This window comes from Leopardus geoffroyi, chromosome B1 (assembly GCF_018350155.1).
Source record: "Leopardus geoffroyi isolate Oge1 chromosome B1, O.geoffroyi_Oge1_pat1.0, whole genome shotgun sequence".
In the NCBI taxonomy this organism is placed as follows: domain Eukaryota; kingdom Metazoa; phylum Chordata; class Mammalia; order Carnivora; family Felidae; genus Leopardus; species Leopardus geoffroyi.
This window is the reverse complement of record NC_059327.1, coordinates 144,209,003-144,234,695: the sequence shown is the minus strand read 5'-3', so window position 1 is coordinate 144,234,695 and position 25,693 is coordinate 144,209,003. Positions and strand designations below refer to the sequence as shown.

General features: G+C 40.3%; 2 protein-coding genes across 6 annotated transcripts in view; one reads left to right on the top strand and one right to left on the bottom strand.

Annotated features, from left to right (window-relative positions):
- The window catches only part of G3BP2 (G3BP stress granule assembly factor 2), a 79,525-nt gene extending 73,585 nt beyond the window's left edge, over positions 1-5,940 (bottom strand). The window contains exon 1 of one of the 2 annotated variants that reach the window (XM_045473730.1): positions 5,737-5,940. The gene's annotated coding sequence lies outside the window, so the exon portion shown is untranslated. The remainder of the gene's footprint in view (positions 1-5,736) is intronic. The other variant, XM_045473727.1, reaches the window with a different exon arrangement.
- Positions 5,941-6,041: 101 nt separating this feature from the next.
- The window catches only part of USO1 (USO1 vesicle transport factor), a 97,072-nt gene continuing 77,420 nt past the window's right edge, over positions 6,042-25,693 (top strand). The window contains exons 1-2 of one of the 4 annotated variants that reach the window (XM_045473725.1): positions 6,097-6,345; positions 22,162-22,196. Coding sequence is in view for 2 of the 4 variants with exons in the window: in XM_045473724.1 (XP_045329680.1) it covers positions 6,280-6,345 (66 nt within the window). In the remaining 2 variants the exon portion in view is untranslated. Of the gene's footprint in view, positions 6,346-22,161; positions 22,197-25,693 lie in introns of all 4 variants that reach the window. The other 3 variants (XM_045473726.1, XM_045473724.1, XM_045473723.1) reach the window with 3 other exon arrangements.

Below are 25,693 nucleotides of genomic sequence, written 5' to 3'. Positions count from 1 at the left end.
ATAGGCAATGTAAATAAATGAAATCAATTGAATGGAACAGGATGGGGGCCCAGAACCTTCTTTCTTGCACTCTCCTCTCCTAAGGAATTCCTAGGACTTTATTCTTTTTTTTTTTAATGTTTTTTAATTTTATTTTTGAGACACAGAGACACAGGGAGGGGCAGAGAGAGAGGGAGACAGACGATCCGAAGCAGGATCCTCGGTGTCAGCACAGAGCCCGATGAAGGGCTCAAACTCACCTAAGCCGAAACCAAGAGTCAGACGCTTAACCAAATGAGACACCCAGGTACCCCAGGAATTCCTAGGACTTAAAAAAAATATGTTGAAAAGCACTTCATGGGACACAATAAGAAAGGATGAAGAAGATATATACACCCTCTACATACTCATATGGAACCATCTCCAAGGTATACTAAATGTAAAAAGGTATAGAACAGTATGTACAACGTGCTACATTTATTTGTGTTATTTTAAAAAAAGAGAGAGAAAGACAGAGGGATTAAATATACACATTTGTATATCTGGAAGGATAAACAAGAATTGTTTGATTGCCTTGGGGGCCAAGGAATATATAGTAGGGGAACTTTTTATCCCTTCGCACTTTTTATTTTAACCATGTGAATGTATTACCTGTTTTAGAACAAGAAGGAGGAGGAAAGAAAAAGAGGAGGAGGAGGAGGAAAAGAAGAGAGAGGAGAAGATGAAAACCATTTCATCAGTGTGAATCCTCAAGCAAGGTAAGCTGGCCACTGGGAGGTTGAGATGGTTCTCCCAGTGGCCTGAGATCTAGTCCTAAAAATATAAATTCTTTCTCCAACAAAACATTTATATTTACATATGACTAAACGTTAATTATTAAGTTAGTCATTAAAGGCCAACAAAATACTCAAAAACTAAAATTAGCAGGTTAATAAAATTTTCTGAGAACCCCAATGCAGACTCTATTGAGGAGGTCAGGCTGCCATGCAGTGCTTAGCAACGGTGCAGAATTTCTACTCCCATGCACACAGGCTGAAAGCAGGAATTTCCTCATCTGAGGAATTCATTCATCCATTGGAGTTACCAAGTGTCAGATTGGTACACTTACTATGTGTCAGATACTGTGCTAAGCACTGAGGATAGAACATTTCACAAAGGGACTAAAATCACTGCCTTTATGGGCTCACATTCTGCTGGTCATGAGGATACACAGACAATAAACAAGATAAAGATGTAAAATATTTACTATATTCCCTTAGTCCTACAATGAACATTTTTTTCACATTTTATGAAACCTAAAATTGAGATGCATCTTTTGGTAGATGCATCTGACAACTGGCAGGGTTTAATTTTTTTCTTCTTTCTCTGAAGGACACTTAACAGTGTCTTAGATCTGATGAAATACCAGAAAAGAATATATATGGGGAAATAATGTATCAGATTGACAAGAGCTACAGAGAGAAATAAGCAGAGGAGAGGGAGGATTACGGGGAAATTGCAACTTAGAATAGCCAGGAGAGACCTAGTAACTATGTATGTATGTATGTATGTATGTATGTATGTATGTATGTATGTATTTACTTATTTATTTATGAAGAGCAAGAGAGAGAGAATCCCAAGCAGGCTCCCCACCACCTGCAGAGCCTGACACAGGGCTTGAACTCGTGAACCACAAGATTATGACTAGAGCCAAAGTCAGGTGCTTAACAGATGCTTAACAGACTGAGCCACCCAAGCGCCCCAACCTTTGAGCAGACTTAATTAAAAACAGGAAGGAGTAAGCCATTCCTCTATATAGGTGAAGTAGCAATCATCCCCAATACAGGAAAAGAACAAGGGGACAGAGGAGAGAGGGGAGAGTAAGTCAGAAACAAACGATGCCAGCGTAGCTGGAGTAGAGGGAATGTAGTGGGAGGGATAACAGAAGGGCCAGATTATATAAGGACTTGCAAGCCATATTTCTACCTAGTGCATACTCCTTGCCTTGAGTGGAGAAGAGGCTGTATAACATAGTCCCTAAGAGGACAGGCTTTGGAGCCAGATCCCAGGTTTATGTCCCAGGTTTAGGTCACTTCCTAGCTGTATGACATCAGGCAAATCACTCTCTGCCTGTTTTGCCATCTGTAAAATAGGGCTACTAACACTACCCACCTCATAAGGTTGTTGTGAGGATTAAGTAAATTATTTTATGTAAAGCACTTTGAATACACAGAGCCCCGCAAATAAGGAACACCACCTATGTGTTTGATATTGTTAATATTGATTGGTTATGAATTTCAATTGCTGCTTCATCATTAGTAATTTATTTTTCTGATGTTGTTTGATTAATGGATAGTATTACATAATTGTATCAACGATGTTTTGGGGGGCACCTGGCTGGCTTAGTCGGTAGAGCATGCGACTCTTGAGTTTGAGCCCCATGTTGTGCATAGGCTTTACTTAAAAAAAAAAAACAAAAAAACCCCAAAACAATATTTTTGGACACTGATTTTTCTGTAATTAGTCTTTAAAGACCTGTCTATGGTATATTTCAACTACAAATTAGCATCTCATCCTTCTGAGCAGGTATAGACAATACTCCATCACAACACCATCACTCCTATCAGAAAACAATCCTGTGCAATTATATTTCATTGTTTTGCTGAATTTGCCACTAGAAAGAAAGGAAGGATGGGAAAGGGGGCCACTGAAGAGAGACTGAAGTAGGGGATCATTAGGAAGCAATTTAAAAAATGAATTTCAGGGGCGCCTGGGTGGCGCAGTCGGTTAAGCGTCCGACTTCAGCCAGGTCACGATCTCGCGGTCCGTGAGTTCGAGCCCCGCGTCGGGCTCTGGGCTGATGGCTCAGAGCCTGGAGCCTGTTTCCGATTCTGTGTCTCCCTCTCTCTCTGCCCCTCCCCCGTTCATGCTCTGTCTCTCTCTGTCCCAAAATAAATAAATGTTGAAAAAAAAATTAAAAAATGAATTTCAAACCAATTAATTTGTTAGTTACTTTTATCAGCTTTGGTTTAAATGTTTATTTATTTATTTATTTATTTATTTATTTTTTTTTTGAGAGAGAGAGTGTGAGCACGGGAGGGGCAGAGAGCGAGGGGATCAGAGGATCTGAAGCGGGCTCTACGTTGACAGCGAGCCCCATGCGGGCTCAAATCCATGAACTGAGAGATCATGACCTGAGCCAAAATCGGACACTCAACTGACTGAGCCACCAAGGCGCCCCCGAGTTTGGTTTAAACAAAAATCACTTCTTTCACCCAAGTTAAAATTTTTGGTTATGTGTATTTTAATGATTTGGAGCATACTTCTCCCGAATGTTTAGATTTATGGAAGTCAGAAATATAATGGCATAAGTCAGGCATCACAATTTTTCATGTTTTCGCTTCCTTTATTTAAGAAACAGTTCTTGAACATCTATCATATTAAAGGAATTATGCTAAGTGATTAAAGGGTACAAATAGAAACAAGACATTGTCCTTGGCTTTTCTCTATAAAATTAGTGGAAGTACATTCACATGTAACCCTCTTTCTCTTGTATAAGGAGTCCATTTCATGGCTGCTCCGTAGTCATGATGGCTCTGCTCCCCTTTCCGACCCCAAGTGGGGGACAAATTAGCCATTGTATCCTCTCTGCCTCCTCTTGAGACTGGAAGTGGTGAGCAGCTCCACCCTTTTCCAGACACCAGGACAGAGGCAAGATTGCGAGGTCAAGGGGGAGAATGAGGGCTCCACCCTCACGTCCTCTGGACCCACTGTCCATCCCTCCTGCCCTCAGTCTTTTCTGCTCAGGGGATGCTGTCAGGGAAGAAAACAGGTCAACTGGAGGGAAAACTCATAGTACGAGGTTACTGACCTACTATACTCACCAGTTTAAAACAAACCAGGGCACTTTGACAAGGTTGGTACCTTAAAAGAACTTAGCTAAAATGTCAAGGCACTGTTTTTGTTTTTTGTTTTTTTTTAACTGCAAAAGAATACACATAGTAGATACCCATGAGTCCCACTCCAGAAGATGGAGTGGAGGGAGGCACAGGAAGAAGGCGAAGAGTGGTTCAGGGAGGGGTGGGGCTTAGAGACTGGGTAAGGTTCTTTGCACACATTACTTGGTAGTAACAATGCTGAGCATTTATTGGTCACTTTTTTTAGGCTGCAACAAAATTCCCCCATGGAAAATGTCTGAAGCGAATGTCAAGCATCTAGTTTTAAAGCGGAGGACAATGCTTAATGCATCCCATTTTGTGCAGTATCAGCCCAACCATTCTCCAAGTCACCCAAGCTTAAAACCTTGGCACTAGGAAAAAAAAGTTTCACCATAGCCTTTGCGATATGTGTTATCTACGATTTTACCTCACCCTCCTCCTCAGCATAATATTCATTTATCCATAATGTCTTCTTCATTTATCCATTGATATCACCTTTTATGACAGTGCTAACCTATGGAGATACAAAAGTGAAGAACATAGTCCCACCCTTAACAGTTTGGCTTCACAAGCATTTATTGAGTGCTTTCCACATATTAACAACTGCAAACTGCTAGCATATACATATGTATCTGGGTATCAGGGAAAGCTTTCAGAGGATGCCAGAGTTAAGTCTTAAGGAACTAGTAGGAGTTTCCTTGATGAGGAGGTGGGAGGGGAAGAGCATATCCAGGCATAATTCCAGAGTATGTGGGGGAGGCAGGAGCTGGAGAGATAGGAGCCAGAACATAACAGGCTTGTATACCAAGCTACAGAGACTGGATTTTATTATGGAGCAGATGGACAACCACCGGCAGATCTTAAGAAGAGGACCAACATGGACAGATGTTTTCTTGTTGTTAGGCTCACCCAAAGGTGGAGCGGAGACTGGACTGGATGGAAGCCAGGGCTTGAATGCAGACAAACTAGTTAGGAAGCTACTGCTATAATCTTGGTGAGAAATGATGAGAACATAAACTATGTCAGAGGCAGAGAAGATGAAGAGCAGAGGACCTGTCTGAGAAATAGTCTATAAATAGAGATGAAAGGACTTGAATATTGGACTCGTGGAGGTAAAATCCAGAATATAAGATTCCATCCAGCATCCTTCTTCTGGCTTAGGCAATTATTTGGCTAGTGGTACTGTTGCGCGTGGCAGGGCACAAAGAAGCATACTGATTTTTTTTTTCCCCTTTAATGGAGGCTGGGGAAGATGATGAGTTCAATTTTAAATGCTGAATTTGAGACCTATGGGGCATCCAAGCAGAGGGGTGTATGAATCAGTAAGCTAACTAGACCCTGCGCTTTTTAGCCTCAAGAAATTTACAAGACTACTCCAGAAGCATGTGTACCTACCTGGGCAATTTCATTTCGAAAGGGTCAGGGCATACCATTTTGAAAAAAATGACATTTTTCATGTTTAAAAAAAAAACCGCTGAAAATGCAGACGCTGAGTTAGTAACAAAATGTTATGCTACTAGCTGCCAAACTGACACTACAGACCAATGTATTTTGTCTAACAAGCTAAATGCAGGGTTCAATCGGTTTGCACCTCACACTACTTGAAAATAGCGGCGTACCTGGTGTTAAGATCTAGGAATTCCTTTTAGAACAGGTTTGAAGAGCAAGAACTGAGAAATGCGCCCTCCAGTGGCAGTGGAATGAGGGGGCTCTACTACCCTTTTTACCACTAAACAAAGCCCTGTAAAGAAATGCAATTGGCGAGGATCAGAAGGCCACACGGCTCGTACTGCTAAAACACAAAACCAAACGAACCCTCCCAGGGGCCGGGACCCCTTACCTGTCACGTCGGCCGAAGTAAAATTTCACTTTCGACTCAACAAAATACGACCCCAGATTCGATAGCTTGCAGTAAGTCCCCCTCGGCGACAACTAAACACCCGCAAGCCAAAACACGTACACTACTGGTGTCCTCTCCAGCCGGCAGGGCCGGGCTTCTACCACGTGGGTGGTTGGGGCCAGCAGTAGCGACCCGAGAAGGGCGGGAGTAGGAGGCGTGTCCCTGCCGAGGGAGGTGGGACCTGCGCAGTGGGCGGGGCTTGGGCGGACCCGAGCTACCGGCCTCCTTTTTCCTACTTTTCCCCTTTGCCTTCGCCCTTGGAGCCGCCACGTAATGCCACGTCCCCGCGCATGCGCATCTTGACTGGTGGCGGCGGCTGTTTCCGGGCTTAGCGGGGGCTGGAGCGGCCGCCGAGTAGGAGGCGGTGGTGGCAGCGGCCACAGAGTGCAGAGTGCGGGCTTGGGGGCCAGGCCCTGCCGAGGGCAGGGAAAGTTACCTTTTCTTTCCCGAAGGTGCCGATAGAGCCGGTGGCTGAGCGACAAGATGAATTTCCTCCGCGGGGTAATGGGGGGTCAGAGTGCCGGACCCCAGCACACAGAAGCCGAGACGGTGAGAGGAGCGCGACGGGTCCGGGACTTGGGAAGGGTTCGGGCAGGATCGGGACGGAGGACTCGGGGGCCTGGAGGTGACTTCCCGCGCGCCACCGTGGGCCGGGGGTCCACATGCCGCCTCTCCCTTTGCTTCCCTTTCTCTCCTGAAACCCCCGAGTTATTCCCTTACGCCCCAGCGCAGCCCTCACCGCGGCGTTTCGGCCCGGCTGACAGCAGCCGCGCCCCGAAGCTCCGCAGGCCTGGCGTGAAGGGTGGCCCTCGTGTGATGCCGCCCCGTCAGGGCTCGATCCTGGGCACAGGGGGCCCGACTTGTCTTGTACACCCCTCGGGGCCGTGGGCCCTTGACTCCTTTCCCCGGACCGAGAGGAACCTGAAGTCCTGCTTCCTCCGGCGCAGCCTGGAATGGGGCATGGGGGAAAACTGCAAGAAGGTTTAAAACCCAGCTGTTGACGAGAGCAAGTGGCTAAGAATAAAACGATAGTTTGGGGGCACAAAGCCACCTGCTCCTGTCCCTTCAACTGAAGGAAGGTCGTTCTGCCAGGTGTTATTAGTTCAGACCTCGTTTTTCGGGTTCCTCCAACTATATGCCATTTGGGAAATACTCGATTGGACGTACAGGGATGTTTCGCGCTCAAACCGCTTTGGGACACATCCCCCGGCTTTCCCTTACACTCTCCCCATTCAGAAGTCTGAACCCTTGGTAACACGATTTGCAGCGTCACTTTACAGAATTGTTAGCCACTGAAAACAGTATTTGCTAGTTGGTTAAGTTTAGGATCAGCTTGCTTTGAAGTTTGGTTGGTGTTATTAGAAGTGAGTGTGTGTGACACTTTTAAAATAAACTATGTGAGGGTAATTTTAGATCTGCAGAAAAGTGACAAAGGATGACATTTTAAAGGTAAACTTTGGATAGTATTCATGAACGTAACTGGAATATCTGTGAACGTAGGTCCTGTGTTCTGTGTTACTGGGATCTTGAAGGATAATAATAGCTTTCATTTGTCAAGCTCTTACCTTGAGGTAGAGGCTTACCTTGAGGCTGAGCTCTTTATAGTCCATATTCTCCTTCACTCTAACCACGCTGCAAGATAGATGATAGTATTTTCACTTTACAAATGAAGAAATGAGGTTTAGAGAGGTAAAGTAACTTGACCAAGGTCGCACGGCTGGTAGTAGTAGAGCCAGGATTCAACCATGGTTTGCGTTAGTTCCTAGCCTAGGTTTTCTTGCTGATGCCCATATTTTATTTTATTTTTTTAAGTTTATTTATTTTGAGAGAGAGAAAGAGCATGAGCAGGGGAGGGGCAGAGAGAGGAAGGGAGAGAGAATCCCAAGCAGGCTGTGAGGTGTCAGTACAGAGCTGGGTGTTGGGCTTGATCTCACGAACGGTGAGATCATGACCTGAGCCCAAATCAAGAGTCCAAGGCTTAACCAGCTGAGCCACCCAGGTGCCCATCCATATTTTAATACTTTCTTGGGAATTTTGGAAATTTATGTAATATTATTGAAATCAACCTCATAGATCTGGATTAGAGCTGTTTGAAGCAGAAGTTGAAAGCTAGTGAGTCTGGTTTGTTTTTTGTTTTTTGTTTTTGTTTTTTTTTCATTTGAAAATCAGGAGATTTTGTACAATATTAGTGTGCACACACACATCCCTGATTTTGGCTTCTTTGTCTGCTCGCATGGCTACAAGGTCCCCAGGCTGCCCCATTTATAAGACCATGCTCCCTCCAGATTACCAAAGTCACAGCCTACCTGTTGAGCTTTTGTTCATTTATTTTATGTCTGACATTTTTTTGTTTGAGGCACCAAGTATGGCTTATTAGAGCTTGCTTTGGCATCAGACCTTGATTTGAATCCTTGCCTTCCACCCCTAATTTTATTGGACCAGGCAAGAGTTGGAGGATACCCTGCGTAACGGAAGGGAACCACCTGCCTGCTCTTATTGGTGTAAATGAGGATTAAATGAAATAGGAAATAGAGCCTGGCACTTAGTATAGTTTTTATTGCATGTTTTTTTTTTTAACATTTATTTATTATTGAGAGACAGAGAGAGACAGAGCATGAGCGGGGGGAGGGGCAGAGAGAGAGAGAGGGAGACACAGAATCCGAAGCAGGCTCCAGGCTCTGAGCTGTCAGCACAGAGCCCGACTCGGGACTTGAACTCATGAACTGTGAGATCATGACCTGAACCGAAGTTGGACGCTTAACCGACTGAGCCACCCAGGTGCCCCAATTGCATGTTTTTTTTTTTTAGAGGAAGACTGTTTTTTCTTTTTCTTTTTCTTTTTTTTTAATAGTTGGCCTTGTCACAATGACTTCTATAGAAAAGGTGGTGTACAATTGAGTATAGAATTTTAAAGCTGGAAGGCCCTTTGCAGATCATCCAGCTTAAACACCCTCATTTTACAAGTTAGGAAACTGAAGCACAGAGCATTAAAGCAAGTTGTACAGTATGAGACTAGAACTCTGATCTTGCCAGTGAATGGAACAATATAATTTTTACATCATGATTTCAAATGAAGCTTGAGTATCACTTGTGTATGTTGTTTATGTAAACTGAAAGGAAAGTGAGAGCCCTTGTTCTTGCCTAACTTTGAGTATGCATACTCAAAATTGGAAAAGTAATTTATCTTATGAAGAGAATTAATAGCTTACTCCAAGTTACACAGTGAATAAAATTTGTTTACCATCTCATTCAACAGATAAAGGGGGTCATAGGTCACTAGTTTTGAAGGTGTTTGTAGGGGCTCCTGGGTGGCTCAGTCTGTTAAGCGTCCGACTTTGGCTCAGGTCATGATCTCGTGGTTTGTGGGTTCAAGCCCTGTGTCCGGCTCTATGCTGACAGCTCAGAGCCTGGAGCCTGCTTCAGGTTCTGTCTCCCTCTCTCTCCTCTCCTGCTCATGCTCTCTCAAAAATAATAAATGTTAAAAAAATTAAAAAAAAAAAACGTATTTGTAGAGCATCATAGAGTGAGTGGTACAATATTAAATATTTTAATTGGCGATTTGATCTGCCCTGGATATTTTAGTTGCCAGAGTTGGGAACCTCTAACTTCTACATAATTGTTTAATATTTTGTAATTTTTTCCATTTCTCTAAAATTAAGTTGTTTTCATTGTGGTTTTCCATCTTTTGTGCTTTTCTCCTCTTTTTCCCAGCAGAAAGCCTCTTTTCTTTGTCTCAAGTCTACCTGTCCTTTATTTTAATTAATTTTATTATCTTGTTTTTTTAATTTTTTAATTTATTTTTAAAGAAGATTTAAACAGATTTTAATCTCTGCACCCAACGTGGGGCTCAGACTTACAACCCTGAGATCAAGAGTTGGATGCTCTACCAACTGAGCCAGTTAGACACCCCTAAAGTCTACCTGTCCTTTAAATCCACCCCTTTTCCCCCACCAAGCTGCAAATAATCTCTTTCCCCTCTGAACAATCTTCATATTTTAACTAGATTGTGCATTTCTTATGCTTTCTACCTTTCCCTACCATTTGTATATGTTTCACTCTTCTGGACTCTTAAAAATCTTTCGGGCAGAGTTCATACGTATTTTAATCTTTGTTTTTTCATAGTAGTAGATACTCGGTATTTGTTAAATGAATGAATTATAGTGTTATATGAAAGAAATCCCAGATCTATAATCATAGCAGCTTATGAATTGCTAGGTGGTAAAACAATACTTTTTAAAGACTGCTGGAATCAGGGGCGCCTGGGTGTCGCAGTCGGTTAAGCATCCGACTTCAGCCAGGTCACGATCTCGCGGTCCAGGAGTTCGAGCCCCGCGTTGGGCTCTGGGCTGATGGCTCAGAGCCTGGAGCCTGTTTCCGATTCTGTGTCTCCCTCTCTCTCTGCCCCTCCCCCGTTCATGCTCTGTCTCTCTCTGTCGCAAAAAAAATAAATAAACGTTGAAAAAAAAAATTAAAAAAAAAAAAGACTGCTGGAATCAAAGTTCTGGAATGATTGATGTTCATTTTGTCAAACTTTTTACTTAAGGGATTTTTCAAATTTACTGTGCCTTTAGTGCTTTCCTGCTTTCTCTTACTGAATTTAAATATCTTCTAAATGTGTTAGAGTTACATTATTGATTTAAAAAAAAATTTTAAGGTTTGTTTATTTATTTTGAGAGAGAGAGAAAGTACAAGCAGGGGAAGGCCAGAGAAAGAGGGAGACAGAGAATCCCAAGCAGGCTCCCCACTGACAGCGTGGAGCCGAATGCCGGGCTCAAACTCACACCTGATCTGAGACCAAGAGCCAGATGCTTAACCAACTGAGCCACCCAGGCACCCCATATTATTGATTTTTTTTAAGATTTTATTTTTAGGTAATCTCTACACCCAACATGGGGCTTAAATTTACAACCCCAAGATCAAAAGTCGCATGCTTTATGACTGAGCCAGCCCGATGCCCCATTACTGATTTATAATACCTAATTCTTCATCCTTTCAGTTAAGAGTAACTTTTTTTTTTTTTTTAAATAATCCCCAAGATATTATCCCAACTTTTCAAAGGGACTTTTTTTAAAAATTTTTATTTATTTATTTATTTGGACAGAGGTGGGGGAAGGGACAGAGAGAGAAGGAGGGAGATTATCCCAAGCAGGCTCTGCTGTCAGCACAGAGCCCGATTGCAAGGCTCCATCTCACAGACTGAGATCATGAACTGAGCTGAAATCAAGAGCCCGTAGCCCAACCCACTGAGCCACCCAAGTGCCCCAAGAGTAACTTTTGATTGGTGTTAAGATGCTTTCTAGAGACATAGTGTTGTATCATAGGATAGTCAATAATTCTATAAAATTCTAAAAAATATTTTAAGTGTAGAATTTCATCCACATTAAACCTTTCATATTTTATTTTAAATTTTTTTTTTCAACGTTTATTTATTTTTTGGGGGACAGATTGAGACAGAGCATGAACGGGGGAGGGGCAGAGAGAGAGGGAGACACAGAACCGGAAACAGGCTCCAGGCTCTGAGCCATCAGCCCAGAGCCCGACGCGGGGCTCGAACTCCTGGACCGCGAGATCGTGACCTGGCTGAAGTCGGACGCTTAACCGACTGCGCCACCCAGGCGCCCCAAACCTTTCATATTTTAGAGTCAAATACTTTTAAATTTGATTTCTCTTTTTTTTTTTTACTTTAGAGACAGGCACTGATTTCTGGTGATTGAAGCCTCCTTAGTCTTGACATACTTTGCAGGGTACAAATAAACACTAATTATAGTAAAAGTCCTACTTATTTTTTTTTTAATGCTAACACATTTAATTTTCCATCTACTTTTCATGTAATAGCTTTTTTTGTTTTAAAGCTAGTTTCTTGAAAATCCCAAGAGAAATATTAACTGCATTTGATGATAAATCATAGGGGATTTTCTTTTCTCAAGTTGTATCCCAAGGCCTAAAGGTTGCTTAAGTCCAGAAGAAGTATGTGGAATTACTGTGCTGATAAAGTCATCTCTTTTTGTTTTTAATGTTTATTTATTTTGAGGGATGGGGGGAGGGTCAGAGACACAGGGAGAGAGAGAGAGAGAGAATCCCAAGCTAGGCTTCATGCTGTCAGCCTGAGCCTGACACAGGGTTTGATCTCACCAACTATGAGATCATGACCTGAGTCGGAATCAAGAGTTGTGTGCTCGGCTGAACCACCTATGTGCCCCAGGTCATCTCCTTTTAGATCAGATGTTGATCAGCTGGCTTAAAAAGCGAAAGGGCTAACAATATAGAGACAGCTGTAGTTTCTTGTAATAAAAATTGTTGTTAAGGAATGTGTGTTTAAATTTAGACATAGTTTTGGTTTGGTCAAACATGTTTTATACCTCGTTACTATAAATGTATAGTCTAAAACTCCTGTTTGGGTTCAAGTTTCATATTAATAACGAGGTCAGTGTCATCACTGATACGTGTTTTCTCTCTTGGTTCTCTTGCAATAACAATGTCAAAGAAAACCATAATAATGATTTGTGTTTTGATCACTTCTATCCAACCAAAGATGTCTCATATTCTTTTTAAGTAGTGTCTGTTGAAAACTATATGGATTTTTTTAAAGGTTATTATGTAGATTATTAAGGGAAATTAAAAAAAAAACTAGAATTGTTTAAATATTACACACCCTACCAGTAGCAAGGTATGTTTCAAAAACCATGAGTAGATGTACTTAAATTTGTTATCAAGAAGTATGTTGGGTGATGATCAGAAACAAAACAAAAAGCCTAATATTTATGCAAGGTTTATTAATAAGCAGTTTTCAAATATATTCAACATGTAGATATAAAGTAAGTTGCGTTTATGAATTTTATTAGACCAGATCCTTTTTTCCTCTGGAAACCTTATAGATCTGAGTGTTCTGAAGAACATACTTTGGGAAAACTTGTCCTAGAGGATATATTTTTAAAAAGAATACTGCATTTTAAGGGGTGCCTAGGTGGCTCAGTCGGTTAAGTATCTGACTTCGGCTCAGGTCATGATCTCACGGTTCATGGGTTCGAGCCCTGCGTCGGACTGTGTGCTGACAGCTCAGAGCCTGGAGCCTGCTTCAGATTCTGTCTCCCTCCCTCTCTGCCCCTCCCCCACTCGCACTCTGTCCCTTTCTCTGAAAAGTAGACATTAACCAAAAAAAAATTTTTTTAAGTCTTTTACTATTGTCAGTTTTATGCAGCTCATGAAGTGTTGCCAATTTAAATACCTAAAAGATTGGGGTGCCTGGGTAGCTTAGTCAGTTAAAGCATCGGACTTTGGCTCAGGTCATGATCTCCTGATTCATGGGTTCGAGCCCCACGTTGGCTCAGTGCTGACAGCTGAGAACCTGGATCCTGCTTCAGATTCTGTGTCTCCCTCTCTCTCTCTGCCCCTTCCCGGCTCATGCTATCTCTCTCTCTCTCTCTTTCTCTCTCAAAAATAAACAGACATTAATAAATAAATAAAAGATAAAATAAGTCCTGGTGCTTTGTGGTTTGAGAACTAATTGTAATCACTCTTGAATCTGATTATCGTTTAGGAGAGAATTTAAAATTTTCTTATGTAAATTTGCTGATAACAAATACCATTTTGCTCTCTTTATGTATTCACATTTTATTTATACTGCATTGGTTTTTTTTGTCTGTTGTGGATATCCTAGAAAAAGCCTGCTTATATTTTTACACCTCAGGCAGAAATGCTATAAACATTTTTGTATAAAAATTACCTTTAATTTGAAAGCTGGTGATGTTAGGACTTTGAGATGCTAACATTTGTGATAGGTTAATTGGTAGACAAGTTTCATAATGGTGCCTTGCTTGGAAAAAATGTTCTTTTGGAAAGCATTGTTCTTTTCTTACAGAAAACATGGAGAATAAATGAAGCAGTATATTAGCTTGGCTGACTTACTGGTAATTGTAATGGAAATTGATTGTATTAGATTCATTGGATTTATTTGCAAAGAGACTGGTGTTTGACTTTGTAATGTTCCCACATCCTTTTTTAGATCATAATAATTTAGGTCATCTGAAGATAGGACTGACCTTTGCTTTTTTTTTTTTTTTTTTCCTTCATAAAACCTCTTAGTTGTAGAGTTCAATTTAAAATAAATTTCCGGTTCTTGGGGCACTTGGGTGGCTCAGTCGGTTGAGCATCCAACTTCAGCTCAGGTCATGATCTCATGGTTTGTGAGTTCAAGCCCTGTATCGGGCTCTGTGCTGACAGCTCAGATCCTGAAGCCTGCTTCGGATTCTGTGTCTCCTCCTGCTCTCTCTGTCCCTCCCCTGCTTACACTCTTTCTCTCTTTCTCCCTCTCTCTCTCTCTCAAAAAATAAATAAACAATAAAAAATATTTAAAATAAATTTCTGGTTCTTTTTGTGCTCTGAAACACTAATTTTTTTTAATTTTTAAAATTCTTTATTTTTGAGAGAGAGAAAGACACAGAGTGTGAGAGGGGGAGGGTCAGAGAGAGGGAGACACAGAATCCGAAGCAGGCTCCAGGCTCTGAGCTGTCAGCACAGAGCCCAACACTGGGCTTGAACTTGTGAACCACGAGATCATGACCTGAGCTGAAGTAGGACGCTTAACCAACTGAGCCAGCCAGGCGCCCCGAAACACTAGGATTTTTTGTTTGTTTGTTTGATTAAAACACTGTAAATGAATTGATTATTGGTTAACATGAATTATTTTAGTCCTGCAGTAAATAGTCATGGTTAGGGAAGTTCTCTCCAGGGAAGCTATAACTACGTTTTAAACTTCTTGGAGGCAGTTATATGATCAAATAAGTTGGTATTAGATGTTTGATAAATATTTATTGAATAACTGGTTGAATGAGATTTTTTATTTTATTATTATTATTGTTATTATTTTTTAAATTTTTTTAATGTTTATTTATTTTTGAGACAGAGAGAGACAGAGCATGAACGGGGGAGGGTCAGAGAGAGGGAGACACAGAATCTGAAACAGGCTCCAGGCTCTGAGCCATCAGCACAGAGCCCGATGCGGGGCTCGAACTCACGGACCACGAGATCGTGACCTGAGCCAAAGTCGGCCGCTCAACCGACTGAGCCACCCAGGCGCCCCTATTATTATTTTTTTTAATGTTTATTTTTGAGAGAGAGAGAGCACAAGCTGGGGATGGGCAGAAAGAGAGGGGACAGAGGATCCTAAGGGGGCTCCGCACTGACAGCAGCGAGCCTGACGCGCAGCCAGAACCATGAGATCATGACCTGAGGCAAAGTCAGACACTTAACTGACTGAGCTATCTGTGCTTCCCTGAATTAGATTTTTTATTTTTTTTTTTTATTTAAAAAAAAAATTTTTTTTTTTCAACGTTTATTTATTTTTGGGACAGAGAGAGACAGAGCATGAACGGGGGAGGGGCAGAGAGAGAGGGAGACACAGAATCGGAAACAGGCTCCAGGCTCTGAGCCATCAGCCCAGAGCCTGACGCGGGGCTCGAACTCACGGACCGCGAGATCGTGACCTGGCTGAAGTCGGACGCTTAACCGATTGCGCCACCCAGGCGCCCCTGAATTAGATTTTTTAAATTGGCATTCCTGTCCTTCATATTTGTATGTCAGTTGAATAGTTACTGAATACTAAAAAAATATATGGATTTCTCTTAGGAATTGTCAGAAAATACTGCAAACTGCATTATGGCATTGTCTTTAAATTGTACTTTCAGCATGCTGGGTTTTTTTTTTCAAGTTTATTTATTTTGAGAGAGAGCATACTACACACCATTGTGCACAAGTCGGGGAGGGGCAGAGAGAGAGAGGGAGAGAGAGAATCCTAATCAGGCTTGAGCTATCAGTACAGAGCCCAACAGGGGGCTCCATCTTGTGAAATGTGAGATCATGACCTGAGCTGAAATCAGGAATCAGATGCTTATCCGTCTGAGCCATCCAGGCACCCTAGCATGCTAGTTTTATGCCACTTGCCTTTTTCCCCTTTTACTTTTCAGTGGCTTTTCATTTTCACGTTTCTCATCTCACTTTCTTCTTTCCTAGTCACTCCCATCACATTGCTGCTTTTTTGGTCTCCTTTGTTTATCTCTGAATAAAAGTAAATGGCACTATTGGTTAGCAAAGTAAACAAATATTAAATTCAGATTATTAGGTTATCATTCTGATTATGCTCAATTTACCAATTGTTAGTGGGATTATTTGCCCTTTTCAGTTTTGTCTTGGTAAGTGGAATTGTGAATCTCAGTTGACAATTACTAAAAATGATGAAGAGTTCTGATACATAATCACCTGCATGAGTTACATTATCTTACGCATACTCTCTTTTTCATTAGCTTTTTAATTTTTTATTACACAAAATGGCAAACAATACTAGTAAAGTTTAAGGCCTGCTTGACTACCATCTCCAATTTCCGTACTCTTTCCAGAAATAACCATGATTCTTAATGTGATATAAATCCTTCCAGAGTTTTATGAATAGTTATACATTTATACAGTATAAAATTATATATTGTATGATCATATTTATCCTTTTTTTCATAAATGATATACCATTTATAGTGTTTTGCAGCTTACATTTTTAATTGGTTGATAGGTCTTAGAGATCTTTGCATGTTAAAACATAAAGCTACTTTATTAGAATTATTTAAAATACCAGATTTCCAGTTACTTTGTTAACTACACTATACTGAGGCTATAAAAGCATCTTGATAACAGGATACATGTCCATTTATTTTGAGAGAGAGAGAGAAAGGGAGAGCGCATGCAAGCAGGGACGGGACAGAGAGAGGGAGAGAGAATCTCAATCAAGCTCTGTGCTGTCAGTGCAAAGCCTGACTTGGGGCTCCGTCTCGTGAGCCATGAGATCATGACCTGAGCAAAGCCAAGAGTCAGATGCTTAACCAATTGAGTCACCCAGGCGCCAGGATACATGTCTAGTTCATCACTGTATTTATCACTCAGAGCACCTAATACTTAGCATAATATAAATTGAAGAACTATTGTCTTTTGAGTTTTTCCTTATTACCCCTTTCCGGTCTTTCTAAATAAAACTAACTCTGGGTTAAATTTTATCCAATATACATCCAATATGTGTATATATATGTATATACACGTATATACATGTGTATATATATGTATACACATATATATATATGTACGTATACATATATACATATATATAAACAAACATATCTATACATATATATGTACATATACATATGTGTATACGTACATATATATATACATGTATATATATATATTTTTTTTTTAGAACTGTTTTTTGTTAATATATAGTATTCTGTTGTTTAATGCAAGAGTCACAAACTCAAATCCCAATAGTGTCAGTTGGGTAACATCACTGTTCATTCCAGCAGGTCAGGTTAAAGGAGAGCAGAGGTCTGGCTGAAACTGGAGCCTGTGTATCCTGACTTGAGAGCATAGATAGTGCTCAACCCCAGCCAGTTGGTGCCTCCAGAAATGCAGGCTCAGAGAGCCAATTTAATGTAACAGTTAAGCACTCAAACTGCTTCACTTTGAATCCCGTCCAACTCCTTACTAGTTTTCTGAACTTGGATTTACCCACCGTACCTCAGTTTCCTCATCTCTAAAGTGTGGATAATAATAGTGCCTATTGTATAGCGTTTTTATGTAGATTAAATGAGTTTTAAATACATAGATCTTTAGCAAAGACTGGCACATACTAAATGCTGTACATTGCCATATGATAACAATTCTGAGATGCACATTAGCATGCAAACATCTCTGAAATCACCTTGCATCATGTAATTATAATTGGCAATATTTCTCTTTGCTTGGTGTTACATTAAAAAATGGTGGATCTTGTGGCCCAGTTGCTAGAATATGCAACTCTTGATCTGGGGGGTCATAAGTTCGAGCCCCACATTGAGCATAGAGATTACTTTCAAAAATGGTGGATCTTATAATTGATGGCTTCTTAGATTGTGTGAAATACAGTATTAGCTATCATTAGCTATCAGGCTGATTTTCCTCCAGAAAAGGTAGAAATATGGATTTCTATATAAAATCTTTCAATTTTTAGATACTGGCTTAAAACTTACCTTAAATACTGTGTAGGCCAAATAGATCTTTCAGATAGTATACAAAACAAATATGTTATTACTTACTATGAAAGGTTAAGTATTTTTAACTTACTCTTTTATTTTTATTTTTTTCAATGTTTCTTTTTATTTTTGAGAGAGAGAGACACAGAGTGCGAGCAGGAGAGGGGCAGAGAGAGGGAAATACAGAATCTGAAGCAGGCTCTAGGCTCTGAGCGGTCAGCACAGAGCCTGACGCAGGGCTCGAACTCACAAACAGTAAGCTCATGACTCGAGCCAAAGTCAGACGCTTAACCAACCTGAGTCACCCAGGCGCCCTGAGTATTTTTAACTTATTCTAAGTGTTGAGTATTAAGTAGCCTTAGAGTTTATCCTTTATTCTTCCATCTTGCAGATGATGAACCTGACTTAGGTTATATTTAAGGTACAGTCAATCCTTGTTATTCATCTATTCCATATTTGCAAATTCATCTATGCTAAGATTTCTTTGTAACTCCAAAATCAGTACATCTAGTCCTTGCAGGTTGTTTGTGGACATGTGCAGGGTAGTGAAAAATTTGAGTCACCTGATCTGTGTGTCCCCAGTTGAGGTCAAACAAGGAGATACTCTGCCTTCTTGTTTCAACTCTCATATTAAACCAGTGTCCTTTTCACAGCCTATTTAGTGTCATGTTTTTTTCATTTTTGTGCTTCTTGTTGGTGATTTTGCTGTTAAAAATGACCCCACATGTAGTGCTAAAGTGCTGTCTAGTGTTCCTAAAGCACAAAAAGGCTGTGGTGTTTTCACAGAGAAAATATGTGTGTTATAAAAGCTTCCTTCAGGCATGAGTAATAGTGCCGGTGACTGTGAGTTCAGTGTTAATGAATCAAGGACATGTATTGAAAAAGATATCTTTAAAGAAATACACATAAAACAAGGTTATGTATTGGATTGATTGGGGAAAATGTGACCACAGGCTCACAGGAACCTAGCACTGTATTTCTCTTAGATGCAAAGGTTCAGTATCTGCTAATTCATTGTCTGTGGTCACTTACAGAACATAACTACTGTGGCTAACAAGAATCAACTGTATTCAGAAAGTAGATAAACAGTGAGTCAGTCAGGTGCTATGTTAGAGCACATAAGAGAATAAAAGCAAGGTCTAATAAATTCTGGAAATTCCTTTAAATTTTTCTGGTTAGTTATTGAAGCAATAGTGAAAACATGCTTATTGTAAATAATTCATATCACTATGTAGTCTAAAATTGCCCCTTTCTTCTTCCTGTCACAATCTCATCTCCCATTGCCAAGGGTAATTGCTAATGAAGTTTGGCATACATCCTTCCAGAATATTTTCTTTGCAGTTACCAATATGTTTATGATACAAATGAGTTTTTTTTTTTTTTATAAGAGTGGCATATGGGGCACCTGGTGACTCAGTTAAGCATCTGGCTCTTGACTTCAACTCAGGTCATGATCTCATGGTTCATGAGTTCGAACCCTGCATTATGCTTGTGCTGACAGTGCAGAGCCTGCTTGGGATTCTCTCTCTCCCTCTCTCTCTTCCCCTCCATTGTTATAGCTTTCTTTCTCAAAATAAATAAACCAAAAAAAAAAAAAGAGTGGCAGAGTTAATTAAAAATTTAATAGTAGATGAGGCACCTGGGTGGCTCAGTTGGTTGAGCATCCAACTTTGAGTCAGGTCATGATCTCGTGGTTCGTGAGTTTGAGCCCCTCATCAGGCTCATTGCTGTCAGCACAGAACCCATTTTGGATCCCCTGTACCCCCCCCTCTCTCTGCCCCTCCGCCACTTGCACTCTCTCAGAAATAAACATTAAAAATATATATATTAGAAAATTTAATAGTAGGTACTAGAATTTTTTCTATTCACTAATCAGTAAACATAGATTCCCATAGAGTTTAAAAAATATTTACAGGGGCGCCTGGGTGGCTCACTCAGTTAAGCGGCCGACTTCAGCTCAGGTCATGATCTCACAGTTCATGAGTTCGAGCCTTGTGTTGGGCTCTGTGCTGACAGCTCAGAGCCTGGAGCCTGCTTCTGATTCTGTGTCTCCCTCTCTCTCTGTTCCTCCCCCGCTCACAGTCTGTCTCTCTCTCAAAAATAAACTAAGATGAAAAAAAAGTAAAAAATAAATAAAATAAAAAATATTTACAAATTTCTTTGTTTCAGGCAAATAGGCTGAAGTATCTTCTTTTCTTGTTACCAGTTTTCCGTTCTGTAACCTTACATGTCTTGTCTGTATTTATATTTCTCTTTATTCAGGCAGTGAAATTCTGGGAAGGTTACTTGTTTCAAGGGTACAGAATGGTTATCTGAAATGTTGTGCTTTATAGTCTACTGAGATAATGACTATTTTGGTAAAAAGTCTAGGTATAAACATTCCTGACTTTTTAACAAAGTAGACTTGATTACCTTCTTCTGTATTAGATCAATAATGGCAGCAAAATGTTAATTAAGGAGAAAATGGTATTAAAATATGTGGGATTTAAACCTTTCACTCCCTTTCCAACTCTCCCATCATGTCGATGAGAGTGTTGAAGATTCAGACAAGAGTTTGTGACTTTTTTTTTTTAATTTTTTTTTTTCAACGTTTATTTATTTTTGGGACAGAGAGAGACAGAGCATGAACGGGGGAGGGGCAGAGAGAGAGGGAGACACAGAATCGGAAACAGGCTCGAGGCTCCGAGCCATCAGCCCAGAGCCCGACGCGGGGCTCGAACTCACTGACCGCGAGAGCGTGACCTGGCTGAAGTCGGACGCTTAACCGACTGCGCCACCCAGGTGCCCCAAGAGTTTGTGACTTTAAATACCCAGTATAATTATGAATTTTGCTTTAAAATTTTTTTAGATTTATTTATTTTGAGACAGAGAGAGAGAGAGAGAGAGAGCGCACAATGTTGGGGCAGAGAGAGAGAGAGAGAGAGAGAGAGAGAGAGAATCCCAAGCAGGCTCTGCACTGTCTGCACTGAGCCTGATGTGGGGTTTGAACTCACGTACTGTGAGATCATGGCCTGAGCCGAAACCAAGAGTTGGATGCTCAACCAACTGAGCCACCCAGGCACCCCTTATGACTTTTGCTTTAAACAAGTTGGCTTCCTTGTTTGGTTTCTGAGATAGTGAGTGAGTTGCTAGTAACAAAGTCTCTCACCTCAGGATCCCATTTGGGACACTGAATACATTTATCCTTTAAAACACTGCCTTTTTCCTTATGGTAATATGCTCATTCACTCTGCTTCCCTACTTTTCCACCTGCTTTGTTGTTGTTACTCATTACCCACACTTCTGGCTATATCCAAACCAGTGCTTAACTTGGGGCCCTCTGACCAACTAGGCTATGTAAAGTCGCACTCTCCACCTAATCACTATCTCATTTCCCTAATTATTCCCCTTGTCATACTTATCACTTTCTCTCTTTTTCTTAATTATTTTTAATTTGTGGTCTCCTTGCCATTATCATTTCATTAGAATAGGTACCTTCTACAGTGGCTCACTGCTGTTCCCCCAGAATAAAATTTTGCAGTGCTTTGCAAAATGTTAAGCACTTTACTAATATTTCTCTAACTGTCTGTGGTGAAAGACCAGTTGCTTTAGTTTTATTTTTTTAATTTCCAATTAATCACAGACCAACACCTTTATAAAATACAATAAAAATGAGTTGCTGGGAAGATGGAGTGACAGTACACATAGACACACTCGTGTACGTAAAAATGTTAAGCCCTATTTTTTTTTATATAGCCGTACAGTTATCCAGTTGTAGAAGTTTCTAAATGTGTGGTCCCAGTTTCAGAACTTACCTTGTCACAGACCACTGCTTTCTGGTTGCACTGATCACAGCCCCCATGGGGGTAGCAGCACTCTGATATTTGTTGAATGAATGGATGAACCACCACTTAGGATTATGGTACTGAATTCTTCAGATATATTGCTCCTTTGACCTTTATCCTTGCCAAAACCCAGAGTGTTTGCTGAGATATAGAAGAATGATTGCTGGTTCATGATTTCAAACTTCAGCTAGCTTTAATCACTGCTGCTTTTTTGATTTTTTAATTGTATCTTTTAAAAAACAATATTTGACCATGTGTTTGTTTAAGGAAAAGCTGTAGAAGTTGAATCCCAAACAGTGGTTGTCCCAGACATTTTATTCTTTAGAGCCCCCAGCCTCTTAAATTCAGTTCTTTCAATTATTCTTTTGCCTTGTTTATCCCTTCAGCCCTTGGCCCATTACCACCACCCTAATACGTTTTTTTCTTAACCTTATTCCTTGTCTATTATAATGAGCTGACATATTTTTTTTTCTCTCTCTCTTTTTCCACTCCAGTTTGTCCTTATCTCAGCCAGGTTAATTCTGAAAGAGTGAGTATATTAATTTTTGTAGTTTTTCTGAAGTACTTATACGGTACTGATTTTTTTTTTTTAACTTGGTAGCTGCTGCCTTCCCCCCCCCCCCCCCCCCCCAGCTTCTGATTATAGCTTTCCCAAAGTAAAGAGTAAAGCTCAAACTCCCTTAGAACAAGGGACAACCCTGGCTGACCAGTTAAGTCGAAGGCTTCTCAGGGTCCTTTAGTGAGCTATAGTGCAAGTAAAACCTATTCATAGAAACTGTATTTCAGTCTCCCCCTATAAAGTCCTGCAGTCCATGTAGTTTGCAATAGTAACTCAGATTCACATTTTTCTGCATAGGATGCAGTATAAGCTATGAGAGGGTGGGCTTTGGAGTGAGACATCTACAGCTTGGGTAGAAAGAATCTGGACTGTGCCACCAAACTGCCAGTGTATTTTGAGATGTATTGTTTTGTTTCTGAGCCTTAGTTTCTTCTGTAAAATAGGTACTAAGAATGCATGGGCCAGAATATAGTCACCGTCGATGCCTGGATGCAAGGAAGACTTAGAAAGTAGTCTATGTAGATAGACATCTATGTGCCCAGCTAAAACACAGAGGATTCTAATAACTGAAAGGAGGAAATGGAAAGTGAGGCAGTTATGCTGCATTGAATTGGTTTTTCAAGTAAGGAATAAATGGCATAATGGTCTGTGAGATCTACAATTTCTGAATATAACTTAAACATTCTTGTGCTACAAAATTTTTGCTTCGTAACTATCAACTGAAAAATATAGACAGTGTTTGACCTAAAACATGGCTAAATCTTTGTAAGGTTTGGAACACATATATTTTCCTTTCATTTGGTTTCAGTGGTCGGTAAAGAGGAGTAGCAATGTAGCACTTTATTATAGAGAGATCACTTATTCGGAAACTTCAACCATCTGAAATATTATCAGGCGGTAATAGGCTTTCCTATAGCAAAAGTGGAAGTTGCAAGGTCCGTGTACTCAATCTTGATCTTAAGCCTGAATGATTTTTTGTTATAGAAAAATTGTATTTGGGCACCTGAGTGGCTTGATCGGTTAAGTGTCCGACTTCGACTCAGGTCATGATCTCCTGGTTGGTGGGTTCGAGCCCCGCGTCAGGCTCTGTGCTGGCAGCTCAGAGCCTGCAGCTTGCTTTGGATTCTGTGTCTCCCCCTCTTTCTGCCCCCTCCATTGGCTCTCTGTCTCTCTGTCTCTCTCAAAAATAAATGAACATATAAAAAAATTTTTTAAGAAAAATTGTACTAGTATCTAACTTAATTATCAAATTTCTCACTTAGTTGCAAATTAAAATCTGCAAAATTGAATGGTCTATTAAAAACATATATGATGGAAGTGACAGCCAAAAGCCTGATAGGATAGAAGAATACAAAAAAAGTCATAAGCTTGGTAACAATAAAGTTTGTTAATAATATTTATTGAATATTTGTAGGTGCCAGGTACCAGGCAAAACCTTTTATGTTCATTACTTTATTTAAAACCTAAGATGTTGGTCTTACGTATATCTTGGAGAGGACTTAGGTTTAAGTGCTAAGAAAGCTTATAATTATGTGTGTTGTTTAAGAAGACAGAGAAGCTGGTAATTAATTTTAGATTACTATCAGAAAAAGCTAAAATGAAAAGACCAGTTTGGTCCCTGACAGAAGGTATCGGAAGTAACTCAGTCTAATGCTTCTAAATAAGTTGTTCTTATATTCACGTTGATTCTCATTGGCTTGCACTATGGTTGACTGCTTTGAGTTCATCTTTAAGTTGCTAGAGAGAAAGTTCTGATTAAAATCCCCAATTTGGAAGAATATGTACTTGCTATAAAAATCCAGGTTTAATCAGTCAGAAGCATGCTTATATTGTTAAAAATAGTCTTGATAGAGGGGCGCCTGGGTGGCTCAGTCGGTTAAGTGTCTGACTTCATCTCAGGTCGTGATCTCGCAGTTCGTGAGTTTGAGCCCTGTGTTGGGCTCTGAGCTGACAGCTCGGAGCCTGGAGCCTACTTCACACTGTGTCTCCCTCTCTGTCTCTCTCTGCCCCTCCCCTGCTCACACTCTGTCTCTCTTTCTCTCAAAAATAAACAAACATTAAAAAAAATAGTCTTGATAGATTATTTACCCAAACTCAAGAAAGAATGGATTTTATTTCTATAAGTATAATAGTGATTAATTTTAATATTTGAAAAGGTACATTTTTCAACTAAAAATAGTGATTTGCTCATTAATCAGTTTATTGAAGCAGATACTTTGAACTTACTAGAAAAGAAATATGTTTTTAGCTAACATTTTAATCTTATATATTCTTATTTTTCTCATGTTATTTTAGATCAGCCATCATTCCCAGAGATACAAATTATTGTAAAAGGGGAAATTTTCTAATTTTAGAAAGTCTCCTTTGGTGTATTATTTTACTAGAACAAGTGTGTGTGTGTGTGTGTGTGTGTGTGTGTGTGTGTGTGTGTGTGTGAGAGAGAGAGAGAGAGAGATATGAAAAGTACGTTTTTTGGTTCATAGATGTATACAATTTAAAAACTCAAATTAGACCAATTTTGGGGGGTGTTTTTATTATACAATGGGGACAGGACCCATGGGCAGAAAGAACTGCCTAGACCAATTTTATTGTGAATATGAAATGCTCTTTTATACATTAAAATATGTGCAAACAATTACAAGGAAATAATTTTCAGTGCCTGAAATTCCTTCATATTGTCTGATGAACTACTTATCCTTTTTTTTTTTGTAATGTTTATTTGGGGGGTGGAGGGGCAAGTGGGGGAGGGGCACAGAGAGAGGGAGACACAGAATCCACAGCAGGCTCCAGGCCATCAGTGCAGAGCCTGTCATGGGACCTGACCCCATGAACCTCAAGATCATGACCTGAGCTGAAGTCAGATGTTTAACCAACTGAGCCACACAGGCACCCCTGAACTACTTACTTATCCTTTAATTCTTGACTCAAGAATGGCATCCTTAATTATACCATTCTTTTTTTTTTCTATTAAAATTTTTATTTTATTTTATTTTTATTTTATTAATTTACGTCCAAGGTAGTTAGCATACTAACTACACTGTACTGAGGCTATAAAAGCATCTTGATAACAGGATACATGTTCATTTATTTTGAGAGAGAGAGAGAAAGGGAGAGCGCATGCAAGTAGGGATGGGACAGAGAGAGGGAGAGAGAATCTCAATCAAGCTCTGTGCTGTCAGTGCAAAGCCTGACTTGGGGCTCCGTCTCGCAAGCCATGAGATCATGACCTGAGCAAAGCCAAGAGTCAGATGCTTAACCAATTGAGCCACCCAGGTGCCTCTAAGGGGTAGATTCCTTAGTGCCCCTTACCCATTTAGCCTATCTCCCCTCCCACAACCCCTCTAGTAACCCTCAGTTTGTTCTCCATATTTATGAGTCTCTTCTGTTTTGTCCCCCTCCCTGTTTTTATATTATTTTCATTTCCCTTCCCTTATGTTCATCTGTTTTGTCTCTTAAAGTCCTCATAT